This window comes from Dama dama, chromosome 20 (assembly GCF_033118175.1).
Source record: "Dama dama isolate Ldn47 chromosome 20, ASM3311817v1, whole genome shotgun sequence".
NCBI lineage: Eukaryota > Metazoa > Chordata > Mammalia > Artiodactyla > Cervidae > Dama > Dama dama.
This window is the reverse complement of record NC_083700.1, coordinates 115,744,362-115,755,580: the sequence shown is the minus strand read 5'-3', so window position 1 is coordinate 115,755,580 and position 11,219 is coordinate 115,744,362. Positions and strand designations below refer to the sequence as shown.

Genomic DNA, 11,219 nt, shown 5'->3' with positions numbered 1-11,219 from the left:
CTGGCAGTGTGCCAGGATCACAGGCGCCCTCAGTCCTCTGGGCGGGGATGAAATAGTTTGATGGTTCACAGAGGTGCCGTCTCGCCCCCGGCCCTTTATAAGGAGGAGTCTGAGCGCCTGCGGCAGGCGCCCCTCGGGCTGCAAGACCGGGCGAGAGCAGCTGCAAGGTAACTACCATGAGGGCAGATGCCCGGGTCCGTCCTTAAGTAGTTCAGAGAGATAAGGCCACCCGATTCCGAATCGTAGGTTTAGCCCCAGAAGGATGAGGCCACTGACATCGAAGTTGCCATGAAAACACCGAGAACGTGTCTTGTTACTAGAGCTGTTTTCCTGGGAGGTGCCCGCTTGGGGGTGGCAGGGGAAGCGGGAGCCCGGGCGTGGCGGGGGGGGGGAAGCGGGGGTCCAGGCGTGGCGGGGGGAAGCGTGGGTTTGGGGGTGGCGGGGGAAGCGGGGGTCCGGGGGTGGCGGGGGAGGCGGGGGTCTGGGGCCTGGGTGGTCTCACCCGTCTGGCTTCCTCCGGCCGCAGGTGGACCTGAGCACATCGGTTGCTGGGGGAGATGCCGGCCCGCCTGCTGTCCGGGCTGGCGCTCTGTCTTCTGCTGGCACCTCTGGCAGGTGGGGGCCGCCTGACATCCTGTGCTGTCCCGGTGGGCGGTGGGGTCCCGCCCGGGGGCCTCAGGGTGACTGCTCTCCCTTCCTCGCAGGGGCCAAGCCGGTGCAGGAGGAGGGAGGTACCGTACTGCTCTCGTCTCTGGTCTCGTGGGTGGTGTGGGTCCTGCTTCTGTCTCGGGTGTCCGGTCCCAGCAGACGGGGTCCTGGTGGGAGTCGGCCTCTGGCCCAAGCTGCTGAAGGGGAAGCCCTGGATTGGCTGGAGGTCAAGCCCCACGTGGAGAGGGACTGGAGCCTCTTCCTTGGGGACACACCGCGCAGGAGGGACCCCTGAGGCCCCAGGACCGGGCACTCCCACCTCAGACTCCCCATCTTGGGGCAGAGCGTCCAGATTCCAGGCCTGGGGGCCAGGGTCTCCTCTGGGTTCCCCCCTCCGATGCCTCCACATCCCACCACGGTGTTTCCACCCTGCTCATGGCGATGGGGCCAGACACCACTACCCTGGCCCCGCTCCCCTCCTCTGCCCCCAGCCAGGGGCTCTGAGGGGTGGGCCGAGTCAGCCCGCTCCCTAGATGATCAGGCGCTGTGCCCCGGGTGCCACGGGCTGGCGCAGCCCCTGAGCCGCGTGCCTCCCTCCAGACCCCTACGCCGAGCTGCCAGCCACGCCCTACTGGCCTTTCTCCACGTCTGACTTCTGGAACTACGTGCAGCACTTCCAGGCCCTGGGGGCCTACCCCCAGCTGGAGGACATGGCCCGCACCTTCTTCGCCCACTTCCCCCTGGGGACCACCCTGGGCTTCCACGTCCCCTACAGGGAGGAGTGAGCATGCGGGCCAGGGCTCCCTGCCCCACGGGAGCTGGGCGGCCTCGGCCTTAATAAACTCCTGACTCAAATGCACCATACCCGCCGCCGTTCTCAGTTTTCTTTGGAGAAGCGGCTCCACTCAGCCCTTCTTCCTCTCGCTTGATGAACCAGCCTGGCCCCTCTTGACCGGCAGGGAGCTCAGACAATATGCTCTGTCCACCGAGCACCAGCTGCAATTCTCCCCCATCCTCATGCTGAACCTAGGAGGGGCCCTGGGACGCAGGTGGGGAAACTGAGGCACACAGACAGCAGGCAACTGCTTGGCTTGTTGACAGAACCCAGATCCTGTCCAGGCAGGCTTGCCCTAGGGACCCCACCTTTGGCCACCAAGCTGGGCAGTGAGCAGACCTGGGCTGGAGGCCTTGCCCAGCCACCACCGGGCACGCTGAGCTCACCGTGGGGCAGCTGGTCTTTGAGGGTCTCCAGGGGCTTGGGCACTGGGTCTGCAAGCAGAAGGCCCCCAGACTGTGACCGCCAGCGCTGCAGGCTCAGGGGCTTGGGGCTGGGGGGAGTGGGCTGCCCATACTGGGCACTGAGGAGCTGACGGCCTCACAGACAGCATGGACAGGGTGTCAGGGACTGTCCTCCCGCCCGGGACAGCTGCTCTGTGGTGGGGACCCCACTGCCCAGGTGCAAGAGCTGCAGGTCACACTTGCTCAGACAGTGAAGAAATTGGTTTCATGGGCTGCAACCAGCTTTTCTTTTACAGTAAAACAACAGAAAGTGCTTACCATTTAACTGTTTTGCTGTTATTCAGTTGCTAAGTCATGTCTGACTCTTTTGCAACCCCATGGACTGCAGCCCGCCAGACTCCTCGGTCCATGGGCTTTCCCAGGCAAGAATACTGGAGCGGGTTGCCATTTCCTTCTCCAGGGGATCTTCCCGACCCGGGAACTGAACCTTTGCCTCCTGCAGATTGTTTACCCCTGAGCCACCTGGGAAGCCCATTTAACTTTAGACACTAGTTTTTGTGCTAGCATTTAACCACAGAAACTAGCACATGTAATAAGAATTGTGTAAGGTCTCATGAAACTTATGTGCTGCACGTTATGTTCGGTGGAAATATGTGATGGAAATGAATTTATTCTTGTGCAGTTTCAAGGTCTGCCCTTTAGCGTATGAACCGGGAAGATCACTCTGAGAGCTGCCTCCCCGCCTCTGGCACAGACACCAGGGCAGGCGGGGAAGGGGCCCCGGAAGGGTGAGGGGGGAGGCGGCCGTGGTGTCCAGGTGGCGACCTCGGGAGCCACCCACTGGCTCCAGGTATGCAGCAAGGCTTCTTGCCTTCCCCTCTGCTCCACCTCCTGTGGTCAATGGGCAGCTTCCCTTCCGTGCCCCAGCTTAAATTCTCAAGAGAAAGAGTCTGTTGGCCTAGCCTAGCCAGTAGATTTGGGAGAAGCCAATACATGCTCTGTTTCTTTTCCCCCTGAGCTAGTTTGAGTTTGGTTTCTGTAAGTTAACTGCTGCTGCTGCTAAGTCACATCAGTCATGTCCAACTCTGTGCAAACCCCATAGATAGCAGCCCAACAGGCTTCTCTGTCCCTGGGATTCTCCAGGCAAGAACACTGGAGTGGGCTGCCATTTCCTTCTCCATGCATGAAAGTGAAAAGTGGAAGTGAAGTTGCTCAGTTGTGTCCGACTCTTGGTGACCCCATGGACGGCAGCCTACCAGGCTCCTCCGTTCATGGGATTCTCCAGGCAGGAGTACTGGAGTGGGTTGCCATTGCCTTCTCCGGGGTAAGTTAACTGCAGACACACAAAAATTCCTGGCTCCTGTGATAGCCCACCTGTGGCAACTGGGCCTCAACCAAACACACCAGACAAAAGGCACCTTCTCCCCTCTGGACAGCAGGCTTCCCATGGCATTGACCTGTGTGTTAATTTATAAATGTGTACGTGTGTGTGCATGGTCATTTACATGCCACTAGGATGTTCGTGCTCCCAGTCACGCCGAGCATTGGAGAGTGAAGGCCCCAGATGCCCCCATAGGCTGCTCCAAGGACCCCACCCCACATGCCTCAAAAGGATGGTCCTGGGGTGCCCCGGCTGGAGCTGTGTCCCCTCTCAGACACACCCATAGCTGCTCAGGACACACGGCTGCATTCCGCGTCTTCAAGGCCTAGCTGCCCTCCTCCTGTTCTCAGAAGAAACCCCCATCCCCAAGCCACCCTCGGCAGACACCCTACCTGCCTGCCTGCGGCCCAGGAGCAGCTCACTCCCCGCTTAGGACTTAGACTTGGCTGTGACCCTCCCCGTTCACCCGAGCACACACACAGCTTCATTTCTCCTCTGTGCACCCCTCTAGTCTCCCCCCCCACAGTTGGAACCCCCACTTCCCACCCCACAGCCCGCTTCACCGACAAGCACCACCCACGGCCACTGTCTTCTCGTCTCTGCCTCGGTTGATGACGGCTGGGGGACCACACGCCCACTGTGCCCAGAAGCCGGTGCCCATGTTGACTGAGAAAGATGCATAACGTATAAGTTGAGAACTGTGTTTTATTTGGCAGACATGTTGCTGTTGTTCAGTTGCTAAGTTGTGTCTGACCCTTTGCAACCCCATGGACTGCAGCACACCAGGCCCCCCTGTGCTTCATTATCTCCCAGAGTTTGCTCAGATTTATGTCCATTAAGTCAGTGATGTTATCTAACCATCTCGTCCTCTACCACCTGCTTCTTTTACCTTCAATCTTTTCCAGCCTTAGGGTCTTATCCAATGTGTCGGTTCTTCACATCAGGTGGCCAAAGTCTTGGAACTTCAGCTTCAGTGCTTCTAGTGAATATCCAGGGTCAATTTCCTTCAGGATTGACTGGTGGGATCTCCTTGCTGTCTAAGGGTCTCTCATGAGTCGTCTCCAACACCACAGTTCAAAAGCAGCAATTCTTGGGTGTTCAGCCTTCTTTATGGTCCAACTCTCACATCCATACATGACTACTGGAAAAAAACCATAGCTTTGACTAGATGGACCTTGATCAATAAGTGATGTCTCTGCTTTTTAAAATACTGTCTAGGTTTGTCATAGCTTTCCTTCCAAGGAACAAGCGTCTTTTAATATCATAGCTCCAGTCAGTCCATAGCGATTTTGGAACTCAAGAAAATAAAATTGTCATTGCTTCCACTTTTTCCCTGTCTATGTAAACACAAGGATGGGACTGGATGCCACAATCTTAGTATGGCAGACATACTGACGCCTTAAGCTGGGGAGACAGCCTCTCAGATCACTTTGACGGGCTGTCCTGGAGAGGTAAGGGAGGAGCCAGAATATATAGGAGTTTTTACCAAAGAAGACTAGGTAGTTGGAACATGAAAAAGAGTACCACTAATTAAAGAAAACCGGGCATCTCAAGTTAGTGAATTTGGTGCTTCTCTATGTTTGGGAAGATACAAGAATCTGGGCTTATTGAATCCATTGCTCTGACATGTACCTCAGCTATTTGGGGCCAGCATCCTGCCTTTCTTCCTTCTGAATCCCCTCTGGGTGCAGGGTCGGGGGCAGCTGCAGAGGCTGATGGCCCGATGGCCTCACGTCGTTTATTTACCGATATGACACCACATTCTTCGTCCACACCTCTGTGCTGGTGCACTCACGAATAGGACCCTTTGACTCTCAAAGGATGTGGGCTGGATGTGATCACCAGCAGCAACCCCCAGCCCCCCGTGCCCTTGGGGTCCCCCAGTCTGCTCCTGTCCTTGCTCCACCTCTGGGACATCACGGTGCTGGTTCTGCCCATCCGTAAACATTAGCTTCCCTGCGCCCAGCTCTCCTGGAGACCTCTCCCCTCCACGGGAATGGGGGCTCCGCGCTTTGAAACCGCTCAGGAGGGGAGCCTGTTGGTGCCACGGACCCCAGTGTCCCTGGTCTGACTTTCACTCAGGCACTTGAGGTGACTCGTGTCGCAGTGACACCGGAGGCTCACCCACACGTCCAGTTGCTTCTCCCTTCTCCCTGGTCCACCCATGCCCGACCCAGGCAACAGTCCCAGCTCGACCTCTGTTCAGTTCCTGTCTCCCTGGAGCCACCCTCCCCTCCCCCACCCCCACTTCTTGGCAGCCCAGCCCCCCAAGCCCACCCACTTCTAAACCTGTCACTCAAACATCTATGGCTCTCCTTCCCTACCCTCTTGCCCCTCCCTCTTGCCCTCCCTTCTCATTCACATTCTTTTTTAAAAAACTTACGGCAAAATAAAGATAACATAAGATTTATTATCTTAGCTATTTTTGAAAGGCATTAAGTGCGTTCACACTGTTATGCAACAGTCCTCATCCTCCACCTCCAGACTAGCTCCTCTTCCCAAACTGAAACTCTGTCCTCAATAAACACTAATTCCTCTTCCCGTAGCCCTGTCCTATTTTCTGTCTCTATTAATTTGATTACAAACCTTATATAAGTGGAATCATATATTTGCTTCTTGGTGATTTCACTGAGCATGGTGTCCTCAAGGTTCTTCTGCATGGCTGAAGCAGTCAGAATTTCCTTCCTTTTAAAGGCTGAAAAATAGTCCATTGCATGGATGCACCGCATTTTGCTCAATCATTCAAATGTTGATTCATGCCTATTTGAGTTGCTTGCACATTTTAGCCATCGTGAAGAACCACATTTTAACCATTGTGATAAATGTTGCTGTGAACATACATGGATGTACAAATACTATCTCTCCGAGACCCTGCATTCAGTTCTTCTGGATATATGCCCAGAAGCGGAATTGCTGGACCATATGGCAAATCTGACTTCCCAGGTGGTGTTAGTGGTCAAGAACCTGCCTGCCAACACCGGAGATGTAAGAGATTTGGTTTCGATCCCCAGGTTGGGAAGATCCCCTGGAGGAGGGCATGGCAACCTACTCCAGAATTTTTGCCTGGAGAATCCCATGGACTGAGGAGCCTGGTGGGCTAATGCTTGGCAAATCTGTTTAATCTTTGAGGAACCTCCATACTGTTTTCAAGAACAGCTGCACCATTTTACCTCCCAACCAGCAGGGCACAAGGGTTCCCATTTCCCCACATTCCCCCAACACTTGTTATTTTCTGGGGTGCTGATAGCAGCCATCTCGATGGTGTGAGGTGGTATCTCATTATGGTTTGGTTTGCATTTTGCTGATGAACAGTGACGCCGAGCATCTTTTCACGGGTTTACTGATCATTTATAAACCTGCTTTGGAGAAATGTTTATTTGAGACCTTTGCTGATTTTTTAATGAGCCACTTTGCTTTTTGTTGCTGCATTTTAGGAGGTCTCTGTACATTCTGGATATTAACCTTTTATCAGATACACAGTTTGCAAATGTTTTCTCCATTCTCTGATTGCCCTTCACTCTACTTACCACTCGCATTTTTAAAGGGTAATTTCTTGGGCACCTATCTGTGCCAGTCCATTAGGGCCAAGCTGTCTGCGTCACTGTGAAGTCATCAAGCAGCTTCTCTTACGTGCTGACAGGCAGCCAAGACCCTGTCCACCCCAGGCCAGACCAGGACTGTCCTCCCCCAATCGGCCCTAGTCAAGACGAAGGCAGGGAGGGAACCATAGAGTTGAAGGTCTTCCGGAGTCTAGACTCGCCAAATGGTGGTGTTGGTGTTGAGGAGGGGGAACCATAGAGTCGGCCGCCCTCCAGCGTCTAGACTTTCCACGATGGGGCACGCACCGGAAGAGGCAGTTAGCGGGCCGGAAGTGAGACGGGGACGCCGGGACTGCGGGAGAAGATGAAGCCGGCCGTGGACGAGATGTTTCCCGAGGGCGCCGGGCCGTATGTGGACCTGGACGAGGTGAGGCGGGCCCCGCCAGGCCGGGCGGGAGCGGCTCCACGGCCGGCTCTCGGGCGCGCTTCGGGGCCGGGCCGAGAGAAGGCAGCGGCCGGCAGGGCCCAGCGCTCGCCCTTCCTGCTTTAGCGCTGGGCCCCTGGGAAGCCTATGGGCGGCGGCCGGGGCTGAGGTGAGCGTCCGTGCCCGCCGCCTGGAGGGCACCCCTGGGTGTGGGCCTCGCTGTGGAGGGCGTGCTGCTGGGCGGCGGGGGCGAGCCTTGGTTTGGGCGGCGGGGGCGAGCCTTGGTTTGGGAGGCGGGGAGGCGAGGGCCCGGGTGACGGCGGGGCTCGGGAGGGAAGCGGGCGCCCGCCGGGGAGCGGGGAGAGGGCCGTTTGTGGGGGCCGTGCGCAGCGCGGTGCCCGGTCCAGCATTTCTGCCTTCACCGCTCCTGTGTGTTACAGGAGGTTCCTGTGGTGCTGGTGTTCCGTGGTCTCCAGGTGTCAGGCCAGCTCCCCAGGGTCAGGGCCTCCGTTTCTCTTTCTTAATAGACCGGGGCGGGGGGACAGCCCTAGCCTGCGTGCTCCTGGAGATAGCCGCAGAGAGAGTCATTGCCTGCCCCAAGTGTATGGGGAGGTTGGCGGTGCAGGTTGATAGAAACCCTCCCGGGGCGTAGGGGTGGCCCCGCAAAGCCTTAGGAGTGCAGCTGACTGCAGCCAGATGCCGGAGGCCGTGCTGGGTGGGATGGGGACGGGGAGGGCGTCTAAGGGAAGGCAAGGTCATCTGATTTAACGTGCGGGCCAGGCCTTTATGTGCCTGAGAGAGAGCGCAGGGATGGAGCCGGGAGATGGGGGGAGGTCGGGGCGCGGGCCCGGAGCAGCAGATCTTGAATTGCTTCCCGCTGTCCTGGGGTGGGCGGGCTCTCCATACCCCACTCCCGGAGGCTGTCGCCCCTGCATTCACCCTGCTTCTCAGCCCTCACTCCAGGCTCTGCCTTAGGCAGGTGTGGGGTCCCTGGAAGCCTCTCCTGTGGGGGTGATGGGCTCCGCAGATTGGCAGAGAGAGTGGGGTGGTTTGAACCGAGGAACAGGAGACCGGAAGAGGTTCTGAATGAAGGTCAGGCCTCCAGGGATGAAGGCTTCCAGTGGGGTGCAGGAGGGCGGGGGTGCTAGCTAACTGAGGAGAGGAGTAGGCCTGTGAGAACCCTGGTTGCTGAGAGCAGCCGCCCGCGCGCTATGGGGGACTCAGGAGGTGCTCAGCTGTCTGAGCTGGAAGAGGTGGACAGACAGCCTGGGGGGTGTCTGGCTGGCCAGGGTGCCACCCCCAGAGGCCTCTGCTCTGGCGTCCCCTTGTGACCTGAGAGACTCAAGAGTCCTCAGGACGCCGCCCAGCTTTGATCCTGACCTTGTTTTACTGCCCGCGTTGAGGGGTGGCCCGTGATGACACCCCCACCGGAAGAACCCCAGGTGAGCAGGTCAGTTTCTCAGGGGAGATGGCTTACTTCTCGGAAGAAGCAGGGGGTGTTAAGAGCAGCGGGATCGCTGGGCTCAGTTGGGGCCTCTGTGGCCAGGGCAGTGGTGACAGCAGCCCCCGCCTGCGGTATGTGCAGGAGAGCTGCCGTCCAGGCAGGAGTCTATGTAAACGGCATGGACGAGCCTAGGAACCCAAGACCCGAGGGACCTTCCCGTCATTCCTCCAAATGCTGCCTCCCTCACCCCTGCTCCAGCCACTTCCTTCCCTGGACTGAACTTGGTCCCTGACCTGGACACTTTCTGCCCAGCAGTGGTGTGGAGCCCGTGAGGCACTTATCCTTCATTCTCTCTGAAAACCCTGCTGACATAACCTTTCCTTCCCCCTTAGGCAGGAGGCAGCACTGGGCTCCTGATGGACTTGGCAGCCAATGAAAAGGCAGTTCACGCAGACTTTTTCAATGGTAAGGACGCCGGGATTGGCCTACCAGTTTCAGCCTGTGTTTCTTTTGCAGGTTATGGGGTGGAGTGGCTTCATGAGATGAGTGTCGTGGGTCGTGGCCAGGTCCTCTGTCGTTCTTGGACTGCGGTGCAGCTGGGGGAAATGGGCAGCCCTGGTTTTCAGGAGGGAGAGGCGCTCCCGTCCCGCGTGCCAAGTGTGGAGTCTGAGCCTGAGACTGGGGTGGCGTCCGCCCGCCAGGTTCTCTCCGCTCCCCTGACGATTGTGCTCCTGTCTGTTCGCCCGGGTGCTCGTCCTGGGTGCCTGTGCAGAGTGACAGCCACTCTCCTGCTCCCTCTGCCTCTTCTCTGAGACCAGCAGCTGTCCATGTTCGAGTTCAGTGCTCATTTGAGGAACGTGCGTGGAGTTTTACGAAATAACAGTGAAAAAAGAACTTTATAGGAAGTCTTCATCCACATTTGAGGGGGTATTTCTCTTGTTGCCTTCCGATTTCTTAGGACGTTTTCCCTACAGATTTATTAATCCTTACCGAGGGTTAAATCTTAAGTAGAAACACAAGACTGCTCTCTCAGGAGAGTTCAGTGGTGTTTTCTCTCTCGTCATCCTTCTTTCATGCAGGGTGCCTGTCACTACAAAGGACTTTGGTCACTGGTCAGTGGCAGCTAGGATGTTATCTTGCCCTGTTGGGTTTTGCTGGCCCCAGACAGCTCTCACGCCTGAGCCCATTTTCTCTGTTCTGTTTAGGCCCCCGTTGGCTTAACAGAGAAGCCAGGCTGCTTCATGAGGACAGGAGGTGACATTTGGGCCCCCAGAACTGAGTAGCATTTGAGTTTTCTAAGGGAGCGGGTGTGGGGGGCACGGGGTGCAGTGGTCTGAACGTTCTCCGGAGCTGCCCGTGAGCCTCACCCGGGCAAGGGTGTGTGCTCGCCAACCCGGCATGACCCAACCCCGCTCTTCCTGCCAGCCTGGGGGCTTGGAGGCAGTTGGCGGTATCTAGGGTTCAAGTTCACGGATTCTCAGCAGCAGCCCTTTAGTTCTGACAGAAGCTTCTGCGGGAGGGACCCAGGCCGCCCTGCCTGATGAGCACAGGGGTGGTTGAGGGCCTTTCTCCCCCAGAGGCTGATTCTGGCAGAAGAGGGAAGGAGCTCGGGCACGCTGCCCGGCCGGTTATGACGGCCCCGGCGTGCGGGAGGCGCTTCCCTGCCAGGAAGCCCAGTGGCGTGTGGAGGGGCTTGTCCTGAGCCCTTTTCACTCACCGAACAGATGGTTTTGATGGTCTCTTGTCCCCCAGGCAGTGGGTTCTAGCCCTGAAGCGGGCCTGCTGTCCTCACTCCCGTCTTAGAAAACAGCAACGCCTGAGAGGGGGCGGGCTGGGACAGCTCGGGGACGGGAGCCTGATGGGCGGGCACAGTGCCTCCAGGGGCCGGGCTGCAGGACCACAGGCCAGGCCAGGCCCCGAGAGGAGGCGGGTGCTGGGGGGACGGGTGGGGGCAGGGCCCCTGCAGGTCCCCGGAAGCAGCCGTGTGGGGACTGCTGGCCCTCTTTCTGGCTCGTTTCCTCTGCACCTCTGCAGTGTGCGGTACACGTGAGCGGGATTTTAGTGTTCTCCCCCTCACTGTGAAGGTAACACATGCCCGTGGGGGAAGTTCAGAAGATTTACGCGGAAGGACACGGTAACCCTGAACTAGGTTTTACCCCTTGCAGACGCAGTGTACCCTTCCAGTGGGAATGGGCTCGGGCTGTGATTTTCAAGCTAACTATAGGTCCGACTCTTAACGGGAGCCTCCCGGGCTCTGAGTTCTCACAGTGCTCCCTCCCTCCACCACCTTCCTCCTGGCCCCCCTGCGTTTCCTCTCTGAGGCTGCGAGCCTCCGGGGGCTTCTGCCAGCCGCCCCTTCACCTCCACACAGCGTCCACACCAGGGGGGCCCTGGCTGTGCTCACAGGTGCGGGCGCTGCCCTCACGGTCCTGGCTGTGAGGGTCGCCCGCAGGGTCCAGAGCCTGCTGCGTGTGTTCTCGAGGTTGTCGTCTGAATGGAAACAGACTGAAGGTGCCCGCTGGACCACTGTCCTCTTGGGCTGCG

At 57.9% G+C, this 11,219-nt stretch overlaps 1 protein-coding gene across 1 annotated transcript; it reads left to right on the top strand.

Annotated features, from left to right (window-relative positions):
* Positions 1 to 557: 557 nt before the first annotated feature.
* Positions 558 to 1,433, top strand: OTOS (otospiralin). Its single transcript, XM_061120153.1, has 3 exons — positions 558 to 615; positions 705 to 731; positions 1,249 to 1,433. Exons 1-3 carry the CDS (start codon positions 558 to 560, stop codon positions 1,431 to 1,433), a joined length of 270 nt encoding a protein of 89 aa, XP_060976136.1.
* Positions 1,434 to 11,219: the final 9,786 nt, after the last annotated feature.

Coding starts and splice junctions, on each gene's coding strand:
- OTOS (XM_061120153.1), top strand. CDS start 558: ATGCCGGCCCGCCTGCTGTCCGGGCTGGCGCTCTGTCTTCTGCTGGCA. Junction 616..704: donor TCTGCTGGCACCTCTGGCAG/GTGGGGGCCGCC, acceptor CCTTCCTCGCAG/GGGCCAAGCCGGTGCAGGAG. Junction 732..1,248: donor GCCGGTGCAGGAGGAGGGAG/GTACCGTACTGC, acceptor GCCTCCCTCCAG/ACCCCTACGCCGAGCTGCCA.